General features: G+C 55.4%; 1 protein-coding gene across 1 annotated transcript in view; it reads right to left on the bottom strand.

Annotated features, from left to right (window-relative positions):
- Window positions 1-395: 395 nt before the first annotated feature.
- The window catches only part of Slc35e4 (solute carrier family 35 member E4), a 7,680-nt gene continuing 6,061 nt past the window's right edge, over window positions 396-2,014 (bottom strand). Inside the window, exon 2 of the mRNA XM_021210919.1 lies at window positions 396-1,345. Within this exon, the coding sequence (XP_021066578.1) occupies window positions 912-1,345 (434 nt within the window). The 3' untranslated portion in view covers window positions 396-911. The remainder of the gene's footprint in view (window positions 1,346-2,014) is intronic.

Genomic DNA, 2,014 nt, shown 5'->3' with positions numbered 1-2,014 from the left:
GCGCTGGCGCTGTGCTTGTGGGACTGGGGCCTAAGAGAAGTGCGACCATAGTTGGCAAGGACACAGAATAAGAGGGACTTCGTGGTGTCCAAGAGGAAGTCCTCCCTGACTTTGTCCTCAGCGCAGACTAGAGCTCCCGAACATGTGGTTTTAGGAAGCTCCCTCCAAGAGAACAGTGCCTGAAGCAGGTGGTCCTGACCAGGGCAAGGCAGGGCAGCGGGGCGACCAAGACCACTGTCCTGAAGCTGGTCTGTGGTAGCCTGGCCAGTGGAGGGGCATTGTAGAACAGTGCTAGGCTGGAGGCCAACACGGGGCCAGGGAGCGGGGGAGAACCATGTGGTAGCCAACCACTCCCTTGATGTTCCTTTGGCTGGAGCCCCAAGGAATGACACATGTCCCAAGAAAAAATACTTTATTGGGGATGGAAGACCCAAATCCAGGGGTGGGGGCACCAGAGTGAGGCCACAGTAGCTACCTGAAGTTGGCAAAGGCTACCCCATCTTTAGGGGAGCCCAACCATGATGAAGCCTGCTCTGGTGACCCTCATGGCCTCCCCTTTCCCCGCCCCCCAGGAAAGATTGTGCGACTACCGAGCATTATCTTCATCCTAACACTTTGAGGTTTCCTAAGTTTGCCAGCAACCTTCATCATAGTCGTTGACACTGATTCCTCCGGCAAGTACACGTGCCAGACTTGGGCCCACCATCCAGTGGCAGGGTTTGCTGTGAGAGGTGAGGCAGACAGGGACAGGAGGTGGGTCTCTCTGAAAGTCCCTGGTGTGTAGCCTCCCAGGCAGCCCTTCCTTTCCCGGGCCTGGCAGACATAGCACCTCTCCCTTTCCTCATGGCCATTGTCCAAGGTTAGATTCAGGCTGGGGCTGTCCAGGTAGAGCTTATGAGCTCCCCCAGGTCTCAAAGACCTTTGCCAGGCTGGTCCCTGTTCCACAACCCCCGGCGGGTAGCCCAGGAGGCCACCAACTCACAGTTGTGATAAAGAAACATTCCTGAAAGGGTGAGGGCGATGCCCAGGTAGCTGAGAGCGCTGAGGTGGCTGCCGAACAGGAGCCGGGACAGGATGAGGTTACCCACAACCGTGAGGTTGCCCAGTACGTGGACGGTGAGGGCAGATGTGAGGGCCAGCAAGGAGAAGCTGGCCAGGTTGTAGACCACGGACAAGAAGCAGCTCAGCAGGACACAGGCCCAGAGGCGAGAGTCGGTAGGAGGCAGTGGTGGGGCTGCGCCAGCCTCCAGCACTAGTGCTGCGCCAGCTAGCAGGCAGAAACTGGGCAAAGAAGTGGCGTACAGCAGGGTCACCGCGTCCAGCCTCTCTTCTTGCAGCAGAGCACCTGCAACCAGGAGAGTGACTATCATCAGCTGGTATAGAGACAGCGCCCAGTGAGCCAGCCCCGTACAGCCCCATCCTCATGGCCCAGCCTCCCAGAAGCTGGTCCTGACTCTGAGCAGGGTTAGTACCTCCTGCTCTGAAGTATGTCTTGCAAGTGGTGGAGGAGCCAGGCCACCCAAGCTTGTGACTTGTGCCCATTCCTCTCTTATCAAGTTGCATAAAATGTGAGATTTTTATAAAGGTAACATGTACAAAAGCCTTAATATGGTGACTGCTCAGGAGATGTGAAGAACAAGGTCTTTGCAGCTCCAGTCAGGAAGCAGGGGCAGAGCAGCAGAGGGCCTAGTGCCTCCACGGCCAGTTATAACAACAAAAGAAGCAGCTTGGGGCTGGGGGAGCATGGACAGAGGAGGGGGAGGAAGAAGGAAAACGGTTACGAAAATGGTTTTGAGTCAAAATGGTGAGAGCAGTCATCATGTCATTCACTTAAAACCATGGAGATGACAAAGGGCCAACAAGACGGTCATTGTTGGCTCTTGGCAGTCACACTCGCTGTTTATGATTGAGAATCGGGGGCCTTTGTTTGCTTTTGTTTTTGTTTTTTGAAACAAATGCTCATGTAGCCAAAGGCAGCCTTGAGCTGGCCATGTAGCAGAGGCTAGCCTTGAAC

The sequence above is a fragment of the Mus pahari genome, chromosome 13, assembly GCF_900095145.1.
Source record: "Mus pahari chromosome 13, PAHARI_EIJ_v1.1, whole genome shotgun sequence".
NCBI lineage: Eukaryota > Metazoa > Chordata > Mammalia > Rodentia > Muridae > Mus > Mus pahari.
The sequence above is the reverse complement of the archived record's forward strand: the minus strand, read 5'-3'. Positions and strand labels throughout refer to the sequence as shown.